The 22,951-nt window shown below is 51.1% G+C and overlaps 1 protein-coding gene across 6 annotated transcripts in view; it reads left to right on the plus strand.

Moving 5' to 3' along the window:
• The window catches only part of LOC140388658 (6-phosphofructo-2-kinase/fructose-2,6-bisphosphatase 4-like), a 442,444-nt gene that overhangs the window by 135,593 nt on the left and 283,900 nt on the right, over window positions 1-22,951 (plus strand). Inside the window, exon 1 of one of the 6 annotated variants that reach the window (XM_072473141.1) lies at window positions 20,732-20,988. The exons of 2 other annotated variants lie outside the window; for them this stretch is intronic. In XM_072473141.1, the coding sequence (XP_072329242.1) occupies window positions 20,889-20,988 (100 nt within the window). In that variant the 5' untranslated portion in view covers window positions 20,732-20,888. Of the gene's footprint in view, window positions 1-20,731; window positions 20,993-22,951 lie in introns of those variants that run through there. 3 more of the 6 variants (XM_072473139.1, XM_072473145.1, XM_072473144.1) reach the window with 3 other exon arrangements.

Genomic DNA, 22,951 nt, shown 5'->3' on the forward strand with positions numbered 1-22,951 from the left:
GCTACTTGATTGTTTTAAAGAAGATAAAGAAGTGATACAATTAAGGTTGCAGGCTTCCGACTCACACAGGGGACTGAGTTTTTGCTCCCATTCGGGGTGGGAGCCAGCATGCCAGTTTGTCAGCACCTTTCTGCCCCAGTGCTGTAGCCATCTGGGATGGCCACGTCCCGATTACAAAATGGACACCCGCAAAGACTGCAGGGATAATTGGACAATGCTAAGAAACAAGCAGGTGCAAGCTCTGTCTGTTGATTAGAACCTTAAATGCTCAGACAGGACAGAAACTATCAAACGACCTCCATACTAATGAGCCATCTCCGGGGACAAAAGGGAAATATTTAGATACACAATGTTAGGACAGACTCCAGAAGAAGCTAAGACAAAGCAGACTGACAGTCACCAGGACACGCCCAGCGATCCGGGAACCACCCCTCTATTGGAGGAAAATCGATACAGATGATTGGGAAAGACCCAATTAGTTGAGGCCAAGTTCAAGGCCCGCCCAAAAGAGCACGAAGCCCTTTGCCGTATAAGAGGTATCACCCAAGGGAGAACAGAACGCCCTCCTTTGGCTTTGGCTCTCACCAAAGAGAGAGACCAGCCTAGCAGCTGCACCAGACCAAGTAATTCTCAAGTCAACGCACGCTACGAGATAGACGCTCCTAGTTGCTCCCCTGTAAACAGCTCAACCCAGCAGCCTCAGAACCGAGCAACGGCCATTGTTCCTCTGACTGAGTGGGCGCCCGAAGCTAAGTAATAGTGGGAAATCTTTAGGGGGCGACAGAAAGCTACTAAAAAAGCTATAAAGAAGAGTAAGATAGATTATGAGAGTAAACTTGCTCAGAACATAAACAGATAGTAAAAGTTTCTACAAATATATAAATAAATGCCTTCCACTGTGAAGGCCGACCCAAAAAACCTGTTCAGTTCCTCAGCCATTTCCTCATCTCCCATTATTAAATCTCCCTTCTCATCCTCTAAAGGATCAATATTTACCTTAGCCACTCTTCTTTGTTTTATATATTCACCACCTCCGTTACCATGCACTCTGTCCTTCCGAATAGTTTGATACCCTCGGATATTTAACTCCCAGTCGTGACCATCCTTTAACCATGTTTCAGTAATGGCCACTAAATCAGAGTCATTCACGATGATTTGCGGCATCAACTCATTTACCTTATTCCGAATACTACGAGCATTCAGGTAAAGTACACTTGTGTTGTTTTTTTTACCTCTGTTCTGAATCTTAACACCTCAATCAGTAACCTCTCCTAAGTTATATTTCCTCTTAACTTTTCTCCTAATTTTCCTTGTCGTTGAACCCATATCTTCATGTAACAACCTGCCGTGTCGCTTACCATTAATGTTTTTACTTCCCATTTTATTCCTTTTAGTATTCCTGGTCCTATTCACTGAGCTCCCCTCAGTCACTGTACCTTGTACTGTCGCCCTTTTTGATTTTTGACTATGGCTTCTCTGCCTTACACTTTCCCCCTTACTGCCTTTTGTTTCTGTCCCTGTTTTACTACCTTCCAACTTCCTGCATCGGTTCCCATCCCCCTTCCACATTAGTTTAAACTCTCCCCAACAGCTCCAGCAAACCCCCCCCCAGGACATTGATTCCAGTCCTGCCCAGGTGCAGACCGTCCAGTTTGTACTGGTCCCACCTCCCCCAGAACCAGTTCCAATGCACCAGGAATTTGAATCCCTCCCTCTTGCACCATCTCTCGAGCCATGCATTCATCCTATCTATCCTGACATTCCTACTCTGACTAGCTCATGGCACTGGTAGCAATTACTACCTTTGAGGTCCTACATTTTAGTTTAACTCCTAACTCCCTGAATTCAGCTTGTAGGATCTCGTCCCATTTTTTACCTATATCGTTGGTGCCTATGTGCACCACGACAGGTAGCTGCTCACCCCCCCCCCCCCCCCAGAATGTCCTGCAGCCGCTCCAAGACATCCTTGACCCTTGCACCAGGGAGGCAACAAACCATCCTGGAGTCTCGATTGCATCCCAGAACCGCCTGTCTATTCCCCTAACGATTGAGTCCCCTATCACTATAGCCCTGCCATTCTTCTTCCTGCCCAGCTGCGCAGCAGAGCCAGCCACGGTGCCATGAACCTGGCTGCTGCTGCCTTCCCCTGGTGAGCCATCTCCCTCAACAGTATCCAAAGCGGTATATCTGCTTTGCAGGGAGATGACCGCAGGGGACACCTGCACTGCCTTCCTACTCTTGCTCTGTCTTTTGGTCACCCATTTTCTATCTCCCTCAGTAACTTTCACCTGCGGTGTGACCAACTCGCTAAATGTGCTATCCACGACGTCCTCAGCATCACGGATGCTCCAAAGTGAGTCCATCCACAGCTCCAGAGCCGTCAAGCGGTCTAACAGGAGGTGCAACTGGACACACTTCTTGCACGTGAAGGAGCCAGGGACTCACTCTTTGCTGTCTCACTCTGGCTGTGTCTTCTCTGGCTCACTGGGAGAACTCACTGGGAGTGAGTTACAAGTTGCTCTTTTTAAATTGTCCTGAGTTGACATACAGTGCAGAAGGAGGCCATTCGGCCCATCGAGTCTGCACCGATCACTTAAGTCCTCACTTCCACCCTATCCCCGTAACCCAATAATCCCTCCTAACCTTTTTGGTCACTAAGGAAAATTTATCATGGCCAGTCCACCTAACCTGCACGTCTTTGGGCTGTGGAAGGAAACCGGAGCACCCGGAGGAAACCCACGCAGACACGGGGAGAACGTGCAGACTCCGCACAGACAGTGACCCAGTGGGGAATCGAACCTGGGACCCTGGCGCTGTGAAGCCACAGTGCTATTCACTTGTGCTACCGTGCTGCACCTACCCAGGTGTAGCCTGGGTAATGCAGAGCCTTCAAGGACAAAGGACGTAAGGAGTACCAGTGATTGAGAGGTTTTTGTAACTAGAAGATAGAGTGATAAAAGAGACTAAACTAAGAGTTCAGCTCCAAAGCTGGAATGGTATTCAGTGATTGACGATAGAGGTCAGCCTGCTCTACCACACTGATGGATCTGTACCGGGAATGTCCGGCCAGAGTGATCTATAAAGCTGAGGCTCAGTTGGATGCTCGAAGTTTTGAGAAATGCTTGAGGAAATAGAGGTAGGCGGAGACTCTTCCACTGCTGGAACGGTGATTTTGAACATCTTTTCAGCCACTTTAACCACTTACTCTTGGAAGTGTAACTCCCAAAATCAAAATTGTTACGGAACAGAAGGAGGCCATTCGGCCCATCAGATCTGCACCAGCTCTCCAAACGAGCATCGTGACTTAGTGTCATTCCCCATACTCCAGAACATTGTTTCTTTTCAAGTAATCATGTAATACCCTCTTGAATGCTTCAATTGAACCTTCCTCCACCTCACTTCCAGGCCGTGCATTCCAGACCCCAACCACTCGTATGGGTGGCACGGTAGCACAGTGGTTATCACTGTTTCTTCACAACTCCAGGGTCCCAGGTTCGATTCCCACTTGGGTCACCGTCTGTGCGGAGTCTGCACGTTCTCCCCGTGTCTGCGTGGGTTTCCTCCGGGTGCTCTGAAGTCCCGAAAGACGTGCTTGTTAGGTGAATTTGACATTCTGAATTCTCCCTCTGTACCCAAACAGGCGCCAGAATGTGGCGACTAGGGGCTTTTCACAGTTACTTCATTGCAGTGTTAATGTAAGCCTACTTGTGACAATCGTAAAGATTATTATTATTATCCATCCCCCTCAGCTTAATTTGCAAAAGCAAATAAAAACAGCGCCCTGCCTCATGCTCCGTTCAACAGAAAATATCCAGAGTTCATAGAATCATAGAATTTACAGTGCTGAAGGAGGCCATTCGGTCCATCGAATCTGCACCAGCCCTTGCAAAGAGCACCCCACCACTCTGCCCTATCCCCGTAACCCAGTAACCCCACCTAACCTTTTTAGAGACTAAGGACAATTTATCATTGGCCAATCCACCTAACCTGCACATCTTTGGACAGTGGGAGGAAACCGGAGCACCCGGAGGAAACCCATGCAGTCTGGACATTCGTGCAAACACTTGCAGTGATGGCCTTACCAATAGACAAATGCAAGAAATAAATTTGTGCCAAAACCAAACCTCCCAAGAATCTCAAATAAGTACCAGGGGTCACAGTCTGAGGATACGGGATAGACCATTTAGGTCAGAGATGAGGAGAAATTTCATTATCCAGAGAGTGGTGAGTCTGTGGAATTCGTCACCACAGGAAGTAGTTGAGGCCAAAACATTGGATGTTTTCAAGAAGCAGTTAGGTATCGCACTGAGGGTGAAGGGGATCAGAGGATATGGGGAGAAAGCGGGATTAGGCTCTTGAGTTGGATGATAAGCCATGATCATAATGAATGGCGGAGCAGGCTGGAAGGGCCGAATGGACGACTCCTGCTCCTATTTTCTATGTTTCTATGTACTTCCACTCCACTCTATCAAATGCCTTTTCGCATCCAGAGACAGTCACCTCCGGAGAAGGGTGTGTAGATAGCCTGGGTCACATTGAGATCCAAAAAGATGAGGTGTTGGGCGTCTTAAAAAATATTAAGGTAGAGAGGAAATTGCTGAGGCCTTGACAGAAATCTTTGGATCCTCACTGTCTTCAGGGGATGTCCCGGAGGACTGGAGAATAGCCAGTGTTGTTCCTTTGTTTAAGAAGGGTAGCAAGGATAATCCCGGGAACTACAGGCCGGTGAGCCTTACTTCAGTGGTAGGGAAATTACTGGAGAGAATTCTTCGAGACAGGATCTACTCCCATTTGGAAGCAAATGGACGTATTAGTGAGAGGCAGCTTGGTTTTGTGAAGGGGAGGTCGTGTCTCACTAACTTGATAGAGTTTTTCGAAGAGGTCACAAAGATGATTGATGCAGGTAGGGCAGTGGATGTTGTCTATATGGACTTCAGTAAGGCTTTTGACAAGGTCCCTCATGGTAGACTAGTACAAAAGGTGAAGTCACACGGGATCAGGGGTGAACTGGCAAGGTGGATACAGAACTGGCTAGGTCATAGAAGGCAGAGAGTAGCAATGGAAGGATGCTTTTCTAATTGGACGGCTGTGACTAGTGGTGTTCCGCAGGGATCAGTGATGGAACCTTTGCTGTTTGTAGTATATATAAATGATTTGGAGGAAAATGTAACTGGTCTGATTAGTAAGTTTGCAGGCGACGCAAAGGTTGGTGGAATTGCGGATAGCGATGAGGACTGTCAGAGGATACAGCAGGAGATGACTTCCGGGTTGCGGCGAGGCGGAGCTAAGCCGCGCGATTCGGCAGCGAAAACGGACTTTTGGGCCCGCTAACGGAGTCCCAACGACATTTTTTTAAAAAACCAACCCGTGGGGAAGGAAGGAGAAAGTCCCCTACAGACCTGCATGGATCGGACCCGCAGCGAAACGGCGAAAAAAGCGGCCCTGGAGCAGCAGGAGAAGAAAGAAGAAAAAGAAGGAAAAAACAAAATGGCAGCACCCACGGACAGAGAGGAGATGAAAGAGTTCATCAAGTGCTGCTTCGAGGAGCTGCGTAAGGAGATGGTGGCGCCTATACTGGCAATGGTGGAAAAACTTGGAGCAACCCAGAAAGCCCAAGAGGTGAAGATCCAGGAGATCCAGGAAAAAGTGAGTGAGAACGACGACGAGCTCATGGGCCTGGCGGAGAGAGTGGCACGAGGCGCTGCACAAGATGTGTGCGGGAAGACTCGAAGACCTGGAGAACAGATCAAGGAGAAACAACTTGAGGATCCTGGGTCTCCCAGAAGGAGTGGAGGGGGCCGATGCAGCGGCATATGCGGGCACAATGATTGGGACGCTGATGGGTGCGGAGGCCCCCCCGGGATTGCTGGAGCTGGATGGGGCGCACCGAGTGCTAGCGAGGAAGCCCAAGGCAAAAGAGCCGCCAAGGGCGATGGTGGTGAGATTTCACCGGTTTACGGACAGAGAGAGGGTCCTGAAAGGGGCCAAGAAGGAACGGAGCAGCAAGTGGGACAATGCGGAGATCAGAATATACCCGGACTGGAGCGCGGAGGTTGCTAAGCGGAGAGCGGGTTTCAACCGGGCCAAAGCGGTGCTGCATCGGAAAGGAGTGAAATTTGGAATGTTGCAGCCAGCGCGGCTGTGGGTTACACATAATGGCCAACACCACTACTTCGAAACCCCCGAAGAGGCGTGGACCTTTATACTAGCTGAAGAATTGGACTCTAATTGAGGGTTTGTGTGGGAGGGGGGTGTTTGAGGGTTGAAGTATGACGGTTGTTGTACATAGGGGGTCAACCACACGCAGGAAATGCTATATGGACTGGGGGAGAGGGACAAGGCCACGCCATGGGGGGCGGGGCAGGCTTTGGAAAGCGCGGGGTTTTCTTTCCCGCGCGCGGCAAAAAAGGCGGGAAGGGGAACAAAGGAATGTACATTGATTGGGAGATTCCCACACGGGGGGGTTAAAGGGATGGCGGGGGAAGCTGGGGTCAGCAGGTGTCAGCTGACTTACGGGAGGGATATGGGGAGAGCAAAAAAGCTAGACGGGGATCTAGCCAGGGGGAGGGGGGGGGGGCGGGAGAGGAGAGAGGAGAGGGGGGGGGAGGGGAGGGGGAAAGGGTTGCTGCTGCACTGGCCGAAAGAGAACGGGACACAGAAGAGGTGGCTGGGGAGACGCGGACAAGGGACTGGCCCAGAAAAGGAGATGGCTAGTCGGCCGGGGGCGGGGGGGGGGGGGGGGGGGGGGGCAGTGAGAGTCCCTCCAATCTGGCTGATAACGTGGAACGTGAGGGGCCTGAATGGGCCGGTGAAGCGGGCTCAAGTGTTCGCGCACTTGAAGGGACTGAAGGCAGACGTGGCAATGCTCCAAGAGACACACCTGAAGGTGGCGGACCAGGTCAGGTTAAGAAAGGGATGGGTAGGACAGGTATTTCACTCGGGATTGGACGCAAAGAATAGAGGGGTGGCAATTCTGGTGGGAAAGCATGTGTAATTTGAGGCCAAGACTATTGTAGCGGATAGTGGAGGGAGATATGTGATGGTGAGCGGTAGGTTGCAAGGGACGTGGGTGGTGTTGGTAAATGTATACGCCCCGAACTGGGATGATGCGGGATTTATGAAGCGCATGTTGGGGCGCATTCCGGACCTGGAGGTAGGAGGACTGATAATGGGAGGGGACTTCAATACGGTGCTGGACCCAGCACTGGACCGCTCCAGATCAAGGACGGGAAGGAGGCCGGTGGCGGCCAAGGCACTTGGGGGGTTTATGGATCAGATGGGGGGAGTGGACCCATGGAGGTTTGCAAGACCGCAGGCCAGGGAATTTTCTTTTTTCTCCCACGTGCATAAGGCTTACTCCCGGATAGATTTCTTTGTTCTGGGCAGGGCGCTCATCCCGAGAGTGGAGGGGACGGAGTATTCGGCCACAGCCGTTTCGGACCATGCCCCGCACTGGGTGGAACTGGAGCTGGGAGAGGAGAGGGACCAACGCCCGCTGTGGCGGCTGGATGTGGGACTGCTGGCCGATGAGGTGGTGTGTGGGAAGGTGAGGGGGTGTATTGAAAGGTACTTGGAGGCCAACGACAACGGGGAGGCACAGTGGAGGAAGGCGCAAGGGGCGACTTACGAGTACGGGGAAAAGGCTAGTCGGATGCTGGCGCACCAGCTCTGTAAGAGGGCGGCAGCGAGGGAAATAGGGGGAATCAAAGATGGAAGGGGAGCCACGGTTCGAAGTGCAACGAAAATAAATAAGGTATTCAAGGACTTCTATGAAGAGCTGTACAGATCAAAGCCCCCAGGGGGGGAAGGGGGATGAGGCGATTCCTGGACCAGCTGGGGTTCCTGAGGGTGGAGGAGCAGGAGGCGGTTGGTTTGGGGGAACCAATTGGGTTGGAGGAGTTGAGTAAGGGTTTGGGGAGCATGCAGGCGGGGAAGGCCCCGGGGCCGGACGGGTTCCCGGTGGAATTCTGTAGAAAATATGTGGACCTGCTGGCCCCGCTACTAGTGAGGACCTTCAATGAGGCAAGAGAGGAGGGATTGTCCCAGACAATGTCGGAGGCGACAATCTCCTTGATTCTAAAGCGAGACAAGGATCCACTGCAATGTGGATCGTACAGGCCGATTTTGCTCCTCAATGTGGATGCTAAGCTATTGGCGAAGGTACTGGCCACTAGGAGTGAGGATTGTGTCCCGGGGGTGATTCACGAGGACCAAACTGGATTCGTAAAGGGCAGGCAGTTAAATACCAATGTGCGGCAGCTCTTAAACGTGATAATGATGATATCGGAGGAGCGAGAGGCGGAGATAGTGGCAGCTATGGACGCGGAAAAAGTCTTTGACCGAGTAGAGTGGGAGTACCTCTGGGAGGTATTGCGCGGGTTTGGGTTCAGGGGAGGGTTTATTAGATGGGTTAAGCTCCTTTACAGCGCCCCGGTGGCGAGCGTAGAGACGAACCGGCGGAGGTCGGAGTACTTTCGGCTGTACCGAGGGACGAGACAGGGGTGCCCCCTGTCCCCCCCTGTTGTTTGCAATGGCGATCGAACCCTTGGCCATATCACTTAGGGAGTCTCAGAAATGGAGGGGGATAGTCCGCGGGGGAGAGGAGCATCGGGTATCGCTATATGCGGATGACCTGCTGCTGTACGTGGCGGACCCAATGGAGGGGATGGTGGAGGTCATGCAGACTCTGAAGGAGTTTGGAGAGTTCTCGGGCTACAAGCTTAATGTAGAGAAGAGTTAGCTTTTGTATTACAGGCAGGGGACTAAGAAAGAGGGATAGGGGACCTACCGCTGAGGAGGGCGGAGAGGAGTTTTCGGTATCTGAGGATCCAGATAGCCAGAAGTTGGGGGGCCCTACATAAACTGAATTTGACGAGGGTGGTGGAGCAAATGGAGGAGGATTTTAAAAGATGGGACATGCTCCCGCTCTCGTTGGTGGGTAGAGTGCAGTCTGTAGCAGGATGACCTCAAGGAGCGGCACAGGTCCTCGGTCGAGCAGGACATGCAGGAGGGTGTTGAGGCAGAGCCTGCTGAGGATCCAGAGGGTGTAGGCCAGGTGGGGCAAGGGTGAACATGGGCAGGAGGACTAGAGATGCCTTCATTGCCTCCCACTTCATGAAGGAGGACTAGCTCGCTCTCCTCGCAACTGTGCTAACCAATGTGCTTCCATGGGCAGCACCGTGGGCAGTACGGTAGCACAGTGGATACCACAATTGCTTCACAGCATCAGGGTCCTAGGTTCGATTCCTGGCTTGGGTCACAGTCTGTGCGGAGTCTGCACGTTCTCCCCGTGTCTGCGTGGGTTTCCTCCGGGTGCTCCGGTTTCCTCCCACAGTCCAAAGATGTGCAGGTCAGCTGGATTGGCTTTGATAAATTGTCCCTTAGTGTCTAAAGGTTAGATGGGGTTACGGGGATAGGGTGGAGATATGGGCTCAGGTAGGGTGCTCTTTCCGAGGGCCAGTGCAGACTCAATGGGCTGAATGGCCTCCTTCTGCACTGAAGCAGGAACTCCCAAGACTTTGTGACTCCTCTGCGACCAGGGGATGAAGGTGGGGGGGATATCGATCATCAGGGCGCTGGGAATGCTTGAGTGGCTGCAGCCCGGTCATTGCAGGAGGGTAATGACGACTCGCAGTGAGGAATGTTCTGTGATGTTCCTCAGCTATTGCTTATGTCTGACTCCTGTCTGCCTGCTGCCACCACACTAAGTCCCCGGCTCATGTCTGAGGCAGGTTCTACCCCACATTCCTTTGTCTCTGGCCTTCTTGAAAGTGAACCCTCGGAAAGCAACGGGTCCTGACGGAGTCCTTGGTCGTGCACTCAGATCGTGCGTGGATAACTGGCGGGTCTGATTGTGGACATCTTCAAGCTCTCCCTACTCCATTCTGAGGTTCCCACCTGCTTCAAGAAGACCACTATCATACTTGTGCCAAAGAAGAACCAGGAGACGTGCCTCAATGACTACCGTCCAGTGGCCTTGACATCTATCATTATGAAGTGCTTTGAGAGGTTGGTCATGAGACACATCAACTCCATACTCCCAGAATGCCTAGATCCACTGCAATTCGCTTACCACCACAACCAGTCCACAGCAGGCGCCATCTCTCTGGTCCTACACGCACCCCTGGAGCGTCTTGACAACAAGGACTTCTACGTCAGACTCCTATTCATTGACTACAGCTCAGCCTTCAACACTATAACCCCAGCCAAGCTCATATCAAAGTTCCAAAGCCTAGGACCTGGCTCCTCCCTCTGCAACTAGATCCTCGACTTCCTGACACACAGACTACAATCAGTAACAATAAACAACACCTCCTCCACAATAGTCCTCAATACCAGGGTCCTACAAGGCTGCGTACTTAGCCTCCTACTATATTCCCTGTACACACACGGCTGTGTGGCAAAATTTGGTTCCAACTCCATCTACAAGTTTGCTGATGACACAACCGTATTGGGTCGGATCTCGAATACAACCATGAGTCAGAATACAGGAGGGAGGTAGAGAACCTAATGGTGTGGTGTAATGACAACACTCTCTCCCTTAATGCCAGCAAAACTAAGGAGCTGGTCATTGACTTCAGGAAGCAAAGTATTGTACACACCCCTGTCAGCATCAACGGGGCCGAGGTGGAGATGGTTGACAGCTTCAAATTCCTAGGTGTGCACATCACCAACAATCTGTCCTGGTCCACCCAAGTCAACGACACGACCAAGAAAGCACAGCAGCGCCTGTACTTTCTCAGGAAACTAAGGAACTTTTAGATGTCCACATTGACTCTTACCAACTTTTACAGATGCACCATTGAAAGTATCCTATCGGGCTGCATCACAGCCTGGTATGGGCGGCAGGGTAGCACAGTGGTTAGCATTGTTGCTTCACAGTGCCAGAGTCCCAGGTCCGATTCCCGGCTTGGGTCAGTGTCTGTGCGGAGTCTGCACTTTCTCCCTATGTCTGTGTGTGTTTCCTCCGGGTGCTCCAGTTTCCTCCCACAAGTCCTGAACAACGTGCTGTTAGATAATTTGGACATTCTGAAATCTCCCTCTGTGTACCCGAACAGGCGCCGGAATGTGGCGACTAGGGGCTTTTCACAGTAACTTCATTGCAGTGTTAATGTAAGCCTACTTGTGACAATGAAGATTATTATAAAGGTTATTATTATGGCAACTGCTCGGCCCAAGACTGTAAGAAACTACAGAGAGTCGTCAACATAGCCCAGTCCATCACACAAACCCATCCATTGACTCTGTCTACACCTCCCGCTGCCTGGGGAAAGCGGGCAGCATAATCAAAGACCCCTCCCACCCGGGTTATTCTTTCTTCCAACTTCTTCCATCGGGCAGGAGATACAAAAGTCTGAGAACGCGCACTAACAGATTCAAAACAACTTCTTCCCGTTGCTAACCCGCTGAATGACCCTCTTATGGGCTGAACTGATCTCTTCACATATCTCCTCTCCTGAGTAGTACTCCACTCCTGTATGCTTCACCCGATGCCTGTTTATGTATTTACATTGTGTATTTATGCTTGTCCTATGTTTTTTATGGATGGAACAATCTGCCTGGGACTGTACGCAGAACAATACTTTTCACTGTACCTCGGTGCAGGTGACAATAAATCTAAATCTAAATCCTTTTGCTCTAGAGAGGGATTAGGGGCGAGGGTCTAGAGGGGGATTAGGGGTGAGGGTCTAGAGGGGGATTGGGGGTGAGGGTCTAGAGGGGGATTAGGGGTGAGGGTCTAGAGGGGGATTGGGGTAAGGGTCTAGAGGGGGATTGGGGTAAGGGTCTAGAGGGGGATTAGGGGTGAGGGTCTAGAGGGGGATTGGGGTAAGGGCCTAGAGGGGGATTGGGGTAAGGGTCTAGAGGGGGATTAGGGGTGAGGGTCTAGAGGGGGATTAGGGGTGAGGGTCTAGAGGGGGATTAGGGGTGAGGGTCAAGAGGGGGATTAGGGGTGAGGGTCTAGAGGGGGATTAGGGGAAGGGTCTAGAGGGAGATTAGGGGTGAGGGTCTAGAGGGGGATTAGGGGCGAGGGTCTAGAGGGGGATTAGGGGTGAGGGTCTAGAGGGGGATTGGGGGTGAGGGTCTAGAGGGGGATTGGGGGTGAGGGTCTAGAGGGGGATTAGGGGTGAGGGTCTAGAGGGGGATTAGGGGTGAGGGTCTAGAGGGGGATTAGGGGTGAGGGTCTAGGGGGGATTAGGGGTGAGGGTCTAGAGGGGGATTGGGATTGGGGTAAGGGTCTAGAGGGGGATTAGGGGTGAGGGTCTGGAGGGGATTAGGGGTGAGGGTCTGGAAGGGATTAGGGGTGAGGGTCTATGGTTCACTGAATCACGTCTGAGTCCTATCACTGTTGTCATGATGTGCAGACACACACAAAATGATATACAGGCAGGCACAGACAAGCAGCTAATGGACACAGAGAACAGGACATGACCAGTAAGCAGGCAGGACACTCAGGGGTGGGATCTGAGTATAAAAGACATGAGGCACTCACACTCCGCCTCTTTCCACTGATGAACATCGAGAGAGTCAGTCAAGGGTGTTGTTACAATCTCACACCTCCACCACGTGGCGAAGAGCTAGTCTGGTTCAGTCAGACAGAGTAACCACACTGAAGTTAGCAGAGAGTCGAACTCACAGAGAACTGTGCTAACTGTGCTATTAGTTCAATAAACCTGATTGAACTAACTTCAAGGTCTGGAGTATCTTTTTGATCTAAGCTGCATCCAGTTGCAGCCAGTGTTATACCAGTGTACCTAACACGACATGATACCAGGAGACTACTAATTTAAGGTGGCTTACCTCAGTCCATTCTGTGACGACCAGCAACTGTATCCTGGCACCATGGAGAAGATTCAGGCTCCTCACCAGTTCAGGACCTCCGGCAATCTCAGTGCCAACTGGTGGACATTCAAGCAAATGTTTCTGCTGTACATCACAGCCTCAGACTTCGAGGATGCGTCTGATGCAATAAAGATCGCGCTTCTCCTCTCAACAGCGGATGATGAAGCCATCGAACTCTTCTACTCGTTTAACTTCACCGAAGGCCAGGACAAGACAAAGTTTCAGACCATCCTGGACAAGTTTGATAGTCACTGTGAAGTGGACACCAATGAGATCTTCGAGCACTACATATTCAAACAACGTCTTCAAGGTAAAGATGAATCTTTCAATGCCTTCTTAACTAACCTCCGCCTGCTAGCACTGTCCTGCAACTTTGGTGATAGTGCTGACTCCATGATCAGAGACCAAATCATGTTTGGAGTTCACTCTGATCCTCTGAGAGAGCAGCTCTTAAAAATCAAGCATATGACCCTTCCAGTCGCGATTGAAACATGTACAGTGCATGAGCACGCAAAAAATCGGTATTCCCAAAACAAATCGGCTGAAAATTAGTAACTTACCTCCCACGAGGCAGAGACTGTGCAGGACATCTCCCGGATGCAGCGCCTCAGCATTGAAGACAGCGACCATCTCGCGCACTTTTCCCGGAGCCCCACGCATGCGCGATGCGAACGGGATAACGAAGCGGCCGACACCCACACTGCGCAGGTCCAGACGTCTGCCAACCGCACTGCGCATGTGCGACGATGTACACCGCGTCACGACGCCGACGTCATGACGTGCCCGAACTATGGCAATGCCCACTTAAAGGGACACTGCAAGAGGCAGGCGATATTTAAACTGTGGGAAGCCTGGACACTATGCAGCCTTGTGCAGGTCTGCACCACCAGTCAGAGGCCAACGCTCCCAATTCCGACAACAGCGCGTCCAGAATGTGCAACGATGATTACAGGATTCTGATCCTGGCAGTACAATGGATCCAGAGGACGAGTGCCTGGAGTCCGCCTACCGAGTGGGCATCTTTACGACACGTGAACATGCCACACCTAACTCATCACGCATTCAGTCCATCCTCGCTGTGGATTCGGAGGACGAATGGCGTGCGGTGATGCAGGTCAACCGCTGCTCCATCCAGTCCAAGCTGGACACAGGTGCTTCTGCCAACCTCCTCTCACAGGCAGACTTCAAACGCATCAAGAAGCCCCCCAAGGTCCTTCCAGCAGCCTGCCAGCTCCTGGACTATAACGTAATGCCATCACGGCACTGGGATCCTGCCATCAACTTGTCTCCAACCGGAGCACTCATGCACGGCTAAGGTTTGAAATTGTCAAGCCGGACAGGGCATCCCTACTGGGCGCGCGTGCCTGCAAAAAGCTAAACCTGGTGCAGCGGGTTTATTCAACGACATCCTCCAACGCAGATCTTCAAGCTGGCATTGACGACATCCTCGCTCAGTATCCAGATGTGTTTGACGGGATGGGCACTTTGCCATATCGGGTCAAGACCCTACTGCGACCTGATGCCAAGCCAGTGGTCCATGCACCACGCCGGGTCCCGGCTCCGCTGAAGGAGCGCCTGAAGGAACAGCTCAAGGAGCTGCAGCAGCAGAGGATCATTCCCAGGGTAACCGAACTGACTGACTGGGTCAGCTCGATGGTGTGTGTTAAAAAACCCTCTGGAGACCTGCGCATCTGCATTGATCCCAAGGATCTCAACCAGAATATAATGCGTGAACACTACCCCATCCCGAAGCGGGAGGAACTCACCAGGGAGATGGCACACGCCCGGTTTTTCATGAAGTTAGATGCGTCACATGGATTCTGGCAAATCCAGCTGGATGAGTCCAGCAGAAGGCTCTGCACCTTCAACACACCGTTTGGCAGGTACTGCTACAACCGTATGCCGTTCGGCATTGTCTCAGCATCAGAGATATTTCATCACATCATGGAGCAGATGATGGAGGGCATCGAAGGGGTTCGTGTGTACATGGACGATGTCATAATATGGTCCATCGACCCCTGAGGAGCACGTTTCCCGTCTCCAGCAGGTATTCTGCCATGTCCACGCCAATGGCCTGAAGCTGAACAGGGCCAAATATTGCTTTGGCATGTCGACACTCAAGTTCCTCAGATCTCTCAGCAGGGCGTGTGCCCTGACACAGACAAGGTCAAGGCCATCGCAGCCATGAAGGTCCCGGAAGACAAGAAGGCGGCATTGCGCTTCCTGGGCATGGTCAATTTTCTGGGCAAGTTCATCCCAAACATGGCCTCACACACCACGGCCCTACGAAACCTACTGAAGAAGTTCACTGCCTTCGAGTGGAAGGCGGCCCATCAGGCAGAGTGGTTGGAGCTGAAAGCCAAGCTCACCACTGCACCCGTATTGATATTTTTCGACCCAGGCAGGGAAACGAAAATCTCGACAGATGCGAGCCAGGATGGCATCGGTGCGGTGCTGCTGCAACGCGATGACACTTCATCCTGGGCACCGGTTGCCTACGCATCAAGGACAATGACACCCACCGAACAAAGGTATGCACAAATAGAGAAGGAATGCCTCGGCCTCCTCACTGGCATCCTCAAGTTTCACGACTATGTCTACGGCCTGCCGACATTCACAGTCGAGACGGATCACAGGCCCCTGGTCCACATTATCCACAAGGACCTGAATGACATGACGCCTCGGTTGCAGCACATCCTCCTCAAACTCAGAAGGTACGACTTTGACCTGGTCTACACGCCTGGAAAGGAGGTCATCATCGCCGATACACTGTCCCGCTCCATCACCGTGCCTAGTGAACCACTGAACATCATCCGGCAAATTGAGTCACAGGTTGAGTCACAGGTGCAGTTGTGTGCCAGCACCCTCCCGGCATCTGATGAGAAGGTGATTCGTATCCGTGGGGAAACAGCCAAAGACCCCTCTTGCAGCGTGTTATGCAACATCTAGCCAATGGCTGGCAAAAAGGGCAGTGCCCTCAATTTTTCAATGTAAAGGGCGACCTGACGGTGGTTGATGGTATCCTCCTCAAACTGGACCGGTTTGTGATTCCACACAGTCTCCAGAGCTTGGTGCTCCGTCAAATCCATTAGGGCCACCTGGCTGTGGAAAAGTGCAGATGCAGAGCCAGGCAGGCTGTCTACTGGCCCGGGATTAGCCAGGACATCGCGAACTTGGGACGAAATTCTCCCCCAACGGCGGGATGTCCGCCGACTGGCGCCAAAGCCGGCGCCAATCAGACGGGCATCGCGCCGGCCCAAAGGTGCGGAAGGCTCCGCATCTTTGGCGGCCTAGCCCCAACATTGAGGGGCTAGGCCGGCGCCGGAGGGATTTCCGCCCCGCCAGCTGGCGGGGAAACAAACGCCATTTCCGGCGCATGCGCGGGAGCGTCAGCGGCCGCTGTCAGTTTCCCAGCGCATGCGCGGGAGCGTCAGCGGCCGCTGTCAGTTTCCCAGCGCATGCGCGGGAGCGTCAGCGGCCGCTGTCAGTTTCCCGCGCATGCGCAGTGGGGAGAGTCTCTTCCGCCTTCGCCATGGTGGAGACCGTGGCGGAGGCGGAAGGGAAAGAGTGCTCCCACGGCACAGGCCCGCCTGCGGATCGGTGGGCCCCGATCGCGGGCCAGGCCACCGTGGGGGCACCCCCCGGGGTCAGATCGCCCCGCGCCCCCCCCCCAGGACCCCGGAGCCCGCCCACGCCGCCTGGTCCCGCCGGTAAATACCAGATTTGATTTACGTCGGCGGGACAGGCAATTCCTGGGCGGGACTTCGGCCCATCCGGGCCGGAGAATCCAGCAGGGGGTCCCGCCAACGGGCGCGGCCGGATTCCCGCCCCCGCCCAATCTCCGGGAGCGGAGACTTCGGCGGGGCGGGATTCACGGCGGCCAACGGCCATTCTCCGACCCGGCGGGGGGTCGGAGAATGACGCCCCTGGTCCTTAACTGTACGACCTGTCAACGCTTCCAGCCAGCGCAGAGTAAGGAGACACTTCAGCAGCATGAAATCGAAACCTCTCCGTGGTCCAAGGTTGGCATCGACCTCTTTCATGCAAATGGTCGTGATTACGTGTTAATCATTGATTATTTTTCCAATTACCCTGAAGTCGTGAAGCTCTCAGACCTCACATCTCGGACCGTCATCAAGGCCTGTAAGGAGACGTTCTCCAGGCATGGTATCCCACTCACTGTCATGAGTGACAATGGCCCGTGCTTCAGCAGCCATGGTCTCTGTTTGCCCAGTCGTATCAGTTCAAACACGTCGTTCAAACATGTCACTTCCAGCACACACTATCCACAGTCAAACGGAAAAGTTGAGAAAGGGGTGCACATAGTGAAGCAGCTCATCTGCAAGGCCGCGGATTCTGCGTCTGACATTCACCTTGCGCTGCTTGCGTACAGGGTGACCCCACTGTCCACTGGCATATCGCCGGCTCAACTCCTGATGAACAGGGACCTGTGAACGACACTTCCAGCCTTACACTTGCCCAACCCGGATCACCCCCCGGTCCTGCAGAAGGTGCAGCAACTCTGAGACCAGCAAAAACAGGGCTATGATGCTCATGCCATCGATTTGCCCGTGTTATCCCCGTCAGACTCTGTTTCCGGTCAAGATCCCTGATGGAGGCTGGTCAGCTCCAGCTGTCGTTGTTCGACTGACTGCCCCCCACTCGTATGTTGTGCGTCTGGCTGATGGTTCTGTTGTGCGACGAAACAGACGGGCACTTCGCAAAGTTGCCTGCCCGCAACCACATTCTTCTCCGTTTCCTTCTGTTGTTTTGCCACCTCCTGATACCTCGACTCACGAGGCCACCAGTCAGGCTTCAATCCCGCCCATCAAGGCGCTGTCGTCCCCACCACCACCTCTCCGGCGGTCGACCAGGATCAGACGCAAACCACAGAGACTGGACTTATGAACATTTGTTCTGTTTGCTTTGTTCTGTGTTCTCGCCTTAGACAGCTGTTTTCACATGTACATATGTTCACATCCACTGCATGTATATATGTTAATATTGGCCTATTCTTGTAAATACGTTCACATATGTCATCCAAACATTTAAAAAAAAAGGGGAGATGTTATGATATGCAAGCACACACATAATGATATACAGACAAGCAGCTAATGGGCACAGAGAACAGGACATGACCAATAAGCAGGCAGGACACTCAGGAGTGGGATCTGAGTATTAAAGACACGAGGCACTCACACTCCGCCTCTTTCCACTGATGAACATCTAGAGAGTCAGTCAAGGGTGTTGTTACAATCCCACACCTCCACCACGTGGCGAAGCGCTAGTCTGGTTCAGTCAGAGAGAGTAACCACACTGAAGTTAGCAGAGAGTCGAACTCACAGAGAACTGTGCTAACTGTGCTATTAGTTCAATAAACCTGATTGAATTAACTTCAAGGTCTGGAGTATCTTTCTTATCTAAGCTGCATCCAGTTGCAGCCAGTGTTATACCTCACACGACAACTGTGAATAAAACATTTGCAATGAGTGAGCCTAACTGACTGGCCGGCCCAGAGCTTCACTGAGAATAGCTGTGTCTCGATGGGGAAAACGCAGGGTAACTGAGAGGAGAGTTAAAGATTCAGAGTGGTTAAATGGTGAGCAACAATAGTATTTAATTCAGTGACATATCAAAATGTTACACGTGACAATGTCCCCCAACTGCTCGTGCCTATTTCACCCGCGGCCACACTGTGCCCCGAAAATTCCTTAGACTTGCAAACCTTCCCACTATGTCTCGGTATGTCCCCAGGATGCATTTTAGAGGTGGACACGGCTTGCTGACTTCCCTGCCTGGTTGCCTGAAATGCCTTTGGCAGGCATCCTGTGAAGGGCGGATGCCTAGGGGCCCCTGACCTACTTTGGGATGACACTGGCGCTGTCATGTCACCCTGTTCTGTCCACTGTGCCTGCATTGCGCTGGCCTTGGGAAGGGGGGATTCAGATTGGAGGGTCACCTTCCGGGTCTCCTGGGTGCAAGGCCCCAAGCTGTGCTCAAGCAAATCCTTCTCCCTCTGGGTGCTCACTGACCCCTGGGTTACTGATGGGATGGAGGGGCAGCTGGAGTGAGCTCCAGAAGCCTCAATGTCATCTGGCGCTGTCAGCCTTGGAAGCCCTCCCTGGTCAGAACCATAACATTGAAGGGGAATGAGCCCTGCTTCAGAGTTCTCCGATCATGGATCTGACTTCTTGCCCCAGGATTTCCATTGTGGACACCACCCCTGCATTGTTGGATTGGCTGCCTTGAATTGCTGGTAGCACCTCCTGTGACAGAAGGCTGTGGGACTCCTCCATCCGCCTTGTAGTTGCAGGTATGTCGCTCACACCCCTTCCTGGTATCCCTGGCTCTGCCTTTCCATCTCCAGCAGCTGAGGGACGAACGTGTCCAAAGGTTTGGTACCTGGCTGCAGTTAAACCCTAGGATTAAGCAGACCCCTGACTGTCTGATCCCTGGGACGTTGCTGCTATCAGTTGCATCAGAAACAGTGTGTTGCTTAACAGATAGGGATCAGGAGCCTGCCTGCTCAGATCGCCCACCGAGGTGTGTGTCTCTGTGCTGGTGGAGGTGGTCAGCCATGATGCTCCTTCGCTGTCCTCCTCCGGCATCTACTCTGAGGTTGTGTCGCGGGTGGGCGGCGGGACACCCCTGGTGGATGGGCCAGGCCGATTGGGTGTTCCTGCAAGCAAAGGAACATGATATTAGTACATGGCCAGGGCATTGGGAACATCCTTCCTGCATCTACCCTGTCTACTCCTGTTAGATGCCTGATGTGAATGAGTGCAAAATCCTGATCATTAATTCAGAAAATATCCCATGAGCTTATCTTTTCCCATACCTTCACTCCCCTTATTCACTCTTCCAAATGTGCCATTAACGTGACTCCATCATTCTGTGCATTGTCCTGTCTTCACTCCAACACCGGTCACGTGTACCTCAGTCCTGCTGTGAGTGAGTGCCTTCACCTGTGTCCTCACTTTGAAAAATAAAAACAATGAATCCACTTAGCCTCTGAATATCTTCCTTCTTGGCTTGCTTATCATTGCCTAGTTGTGAATCGCTTTGGTTTAGTGTTTGCATTGTGGACAATATAAATTCAAAGTTTGTGAAAATGAGTGGCGTTGTTTTAATGCTGCTGGGCGGGTGTTTCTGATAACCGAGAGCTGTTGCTGACTGGACTGATTCAGCCTTGAAATTCTTGTGTGTAGCACTTTGGTTATTGGTGCGAGCACACTCTCTGTATGCAGCAATATCTGTTATTCTGGAGCATGTTTCCTGTTGTGAGGAAGTCGATTGGCGCTGGTGTTGTAGCACTTCCAGGGATTGGTTGCTCTGCCTGAACAGCTCATGATTTACACGTGTGATCCAGCAGGGTGGAATGAACCCAAAATGATGCAACACTGAGACAAACTTATCAGCTTGTACCCTGTACACAAGGAACTGCAAATGGACAGCGCTACAGAAAGTACTCAATCATTTTATGTAATAAAAGCTGGAAATAAATAATTCTGGGAAGTCTGTCGTACAAATTCTGACAAGATTCCATGTAAAATGTAATTTAATCTATAATTAGTTATTTTAAGGAACTCTTTTTTTATAAAACATACTCTGAGCAGAAGTGCAGTAAGTTTCAACGGCGATTTGACTAATATTTGAATAAACAGAATAAGAAATAATTGCTGTGAACCTCAAACCTCACTTTGTAAATACACAGCAGGTCAATCAGCAGCTTCTAATTATATAGATTAATGTTTTTGGATCAGTTCTCTGTATTTCAGCACTGCTGGAGAAGGTTAGCTTGAGCTTGTTGATGTTGATTTTAATTTTACCTTTTGGCCTTACAACCTGAGTGCCCATGATCTAGGATACTTACGGTAGTGTGCAGTTTGATTTCACGTGACATGCTCAGTTCTATCAGCCAGTACTCACTATGACTGCAAACAGGGAAGAAAGAGCAGCAGTTTAGAGACCAAGACAAAGAATTGACAGACTGCAGGGATGGCCGTGTGCATTTAAATTTGCAACAAGACAAGGGAACGAGGAGTAATATGGCAAACTCACCTCTGGAACTCACTCAGAATCCCCTGAAGAAGATTTGGATTCCTTGTAAAAATGGCCTCTGTGAGGTACACACTTCACAAAGAAAGGGTAGGTATGTGTTTGGGTACGGATCTGGAAAAGTGCAGCCCCACATGTGGTGCCTTCTGCCACTGAATTATTTTGAATGCTTTTGGTGCTGAAGGAGCCTGATGTTTGTACTCTCCTTTTAAAAGTCCTCTATTGAAACCTGCAGTGCAGCAGGGAATGCGCTTGGATACCTTTATGCCTGGAGACAGATTTGGCCTCAAGCCTTGCTTAGTGTTTGCAAAACCTTATGTGAATCCTGTGCTAAAATTGCTTTGATAATGTGGATTCAAGAGCAGAATTGGGTAAGAGGACAAAGTGTAATTCAAGGCAGCCAGCTGCAGAGACATCTTTGAACCATTGATTGGGCAGTTAGATTAAGTTGTGGCTGGAGTGGGTGCTGGGGTAGGTTTTAGGACTGAAGCTGATTTATTTGTTAAACACTGAACTTGTTCTTTCCTACATTATTTGCAGCAATTTATCCGGTAATGAATGAAATGATACTGTGAGCATCTGTAAAGAGGAAATTCTAGGTTTAGGTCTCCACATCATAGTATATAGAAAGTGGATCAATTTAATTCAAGTTAAAGAACATATAATATATTGAATAGACCTTTGATTCCTTGTTAACATTGCGAATATTAGTCATCTCTTCCTCCTCCTTGTGGTTACCACATTATAATCCTAACTCTTTCTGTTTCTGATATTGTGAGTCCAATAACTCATGGAGGTGGAAAACATAGAGTCATGACAGCATTAGAGGAGGCCATTGAAGGCATACTTTATATCTGTCTTCACCAAGGAAGTGGATGATGTGGAGGTTACAATGAAAGGGATCATGGACGTTGTACAATGCATGATAACAGAGAGAGATGTACGAAAGAAGATTGTCATTACTGAAGGCTGGCGCATCACCTGGAAAGAAACACTGGTAGAAATGAACGAGGCATTGGTCACAATCTTTCAGTCCTCATTAGATATGGGAGTTGTGCCAGAGGACAGGAGGGTTGCCAATGTTACACCTCTATTCAATAAGGTGAGGCAGATAAACCAGAAAAGTACAGGTCCGTCAGCTGAACATCAGCGGCGCACAAATGTTGGAAACCATAATCGGGGACAAAATAAATAAATTTTCATTTGGAAAGTCATGATTTAATCAAGGACAATCAGCATCAATGTGTTAAAGGCAAATCATGTCTGACTAATTGCATTAATTTATTGGGTAATTAACCAAAGGGTGATCAAGGCAGTGCAGAATATGTGTTTCTGGACTTTCAGAAGGCCTTCAACAAAATGCCAGATAGGAGACTGATAAAATAGACTGGAACCTAATTAATGGAGAGAATGTTGGGGTGTGAATACAGTAAGAGGGAGCAGAGGGTGCTGAGACATGGCTGGTTCATACTTGGCAGATGGAGCTCAATGCGAAGAGGTTTGAAGTGTTGCATTTAGGAAATTCATAGAATTTACAGTGCAGAAGGAGGCCATTCAGCCCATCGAGTCTGAACCGGCTCTTGGAAAGAGCGCCCCACCTATGCCCCATGACTCCCCCTATCCCTTTTATCCCCGTAACCCAACCTAATCTTTTTGGACACTTAGGGACAATTTATCATGGCCAATCCACCTAACCTGCACATCTTTCGACTGTGGGAGGAAACCGGAGCACCCGGAGGAAACCCACGCAGATACGGGGAAAACGTGCAGACTCCGCACAGACAGTGACCCAAGCTGGGAGAACGTGCAGACTCCGCACAGACAGTGACCCAAGCCGGGAATCGAACCTGGGACCCTGGTGCTGTGAAGCATCTGTGCTAACCACTGTGCTACGGTGCTGTATGGGTGCTATTGTGCTTTCTTGGTCGTAGCGTCGACATGGGTGGACTCAGACAGATTGTTGGTGATGAGCACAGCTAGGAATTTGAAGTTGTCAACCATCTCCAGCTTGGCTCTGTTGATGCTGACAAGGGTGTGTACGATGCTTAGCTTC

This window comes from Scyliorhinus torazame, chromosome 13 (assembly GCF_047496885.1).
Source record: "Scyliorhinus torazame isolate Kashiwa2021f chromosome 13, sScyTor2.1, whole genome shotgun sequence".
Classification (NCBI taxonomy): domain Eukaryota; kingdom Metazoa; phylum Chordata; class Chondrichthyes; order Carcharhiniformes; family Scyliorhinidae; genus Scyliorhinus; species Scyliorhinus torazame.